This window comes from Nicotiana tomentosiformis, chromosome 7 (genome assembly GCF_000390325.3).
Source record: "Nicotiana tomentosiformis chromosome 7, ASM39032v3, whole genome shotgun sequence".
Taxonomy (NCBI): Eukaryota; Viridiplantae; Streptophyta; class Magnoliopsida; order Solanales; family Solanaceae; genus Nicotiana; species Nicotiana tomentosiformis.
Window position 1 is genome coordinate 74,735,755 of NC_090818.1, and position 1,453 is coordinate 74,737,207.

Consider the following 1,453-nt stretch of genomic DNA (forward strand, 5'->3'; position numbering starts at 1 on the left):
AGAATGGTGATATCATTGTCCTTTGTTTCCTAAATTTAGATCCTTTTTCTAGAGTAAGTTTTGGAGACTCTGGTGATCCGTGAACTCCTCGCAAGATACACCATAAAGATAATGCCGCCAAATCTTGAGCGCGTGAACAATGGCTGCCACCTCCAAATCGTGCACTTGGTAGTTCTTCTCAAAATCCATGGTTATATTCTCCCACTTCCTCTTCGAAATATCTAGCCTCTAAAGGAAACCACTCGATCTCTGATACGCGTACTTCACCTAGTAACATTTCAAACACCAAGCAACATACTCAACATTATCCTTCTTCATCCTTCGCCACCAATAGTGCTTCCTCAAATTACGGTACATCTTCACGGCACCCGGATGAATGAAATATCGCAAACTATGGCCCCTCTCAAGAATGAGCTCCCGCAATTCATCCACATTAGGCACACAAATCTGGCCCTGAATCCTTAATAACCCATTACCATCAATAGTAACCTCCTTAGAATCACCGTGTTGCACCGTGTCCCTTAGAACAAATAAGTGGGGATTATCATACCGATGCACCATGATGCACTCAAACAAAGATGACCGCGATACAGCTCAAGCAAAAACCCTGCTAGGCTCTAAAATATCCAACCTCAAGAATTTGTTGGCCAAAGCCAGAAAATCCAAAGCTAACGGTCTCTCCCCAGCAAGAATAAAAGCAAGACTCCCCACGCTCTCAACCTTCCTTCTGAAAGCATCGACCACCATAGTCCTTTAGTAGCTCTAACCACCTCTATTTCATCAATTTAGATCCTTTTACTAGAATAAGTGTTGGACACTCCGGTCATCCGTGAACTCTTTGAAGGATACACCATAAAGATAATGCCGCCAAATCTTGAGTTGCTTGAACAATGGCTCCTACCTCCAAATCGTGCACTGAGTAGTTCATCTCATGGGTCTTCAACTGACGTAGAGCATAAGCAATCACTCTCCCCTTTTGCATCAGCACACACCCAATGCCAATTTGTGAAGCATCACCATAGAATGTGTAAGAACCCGGTCCTGGAAGAAAAACTAGAACTGGAGTTGTAGTCAATGCTGTCTTGAGCTTCTGAAAGCTATCCTCACACTCATCCGACCACCTGAATAGGGCACCCTTTCTGCGTCAATCTAGTTAATGAGGCTGCTAAAGATGAAAACCTCTCCATAAGTACAATTCAGACCCTTTTAGTAGTAGACGGTTTGGGCCAACTCTGAACTGCCTCAATCTTCTTCAGATCCACCTTAATCCCCTCACTAGATATCACATGACCTATGAATGCCATCGAGTCTAACCAAAACTCGAACTTGGACAAATTAGCATATAGCTTCTTCTCCCTCAATGTTTGGGGCACGATTCTCAAATGTTGCTTATGATTCTCCCAGCTGTGAGAATACACCAATATATCATCAATAAAAACTATGATGAAAGAAT

General features: G+C 42.9%; 1 protein-coding gene across 1 annotated transcript; it reads right to left on the reverse strand.

Annotated features, from left to right (window-relative positions):
• Positions 1 to 267: 267 nt before the first annotated feature.
• LOC138895822 (uncharacterized) lies at positions 268 to 747 on the reverse strand. Its single transcript, XM_070180559.1, has 2 exons — positions 632 to 747; positions 268 to 520 (listed from the first exon to the last, which is right to left on the reverse strand). The coding sequence occupies exons 1-2, from the start codon at positions 745 to 747 to the stop codon at positions 268 to 270; spliced, it is 369 nt and encodes a 122-aa protein (XP_070036660.1).
• Between the last annotated feature and the right edge of the window lie 706 nt (positions 748 to 1,453).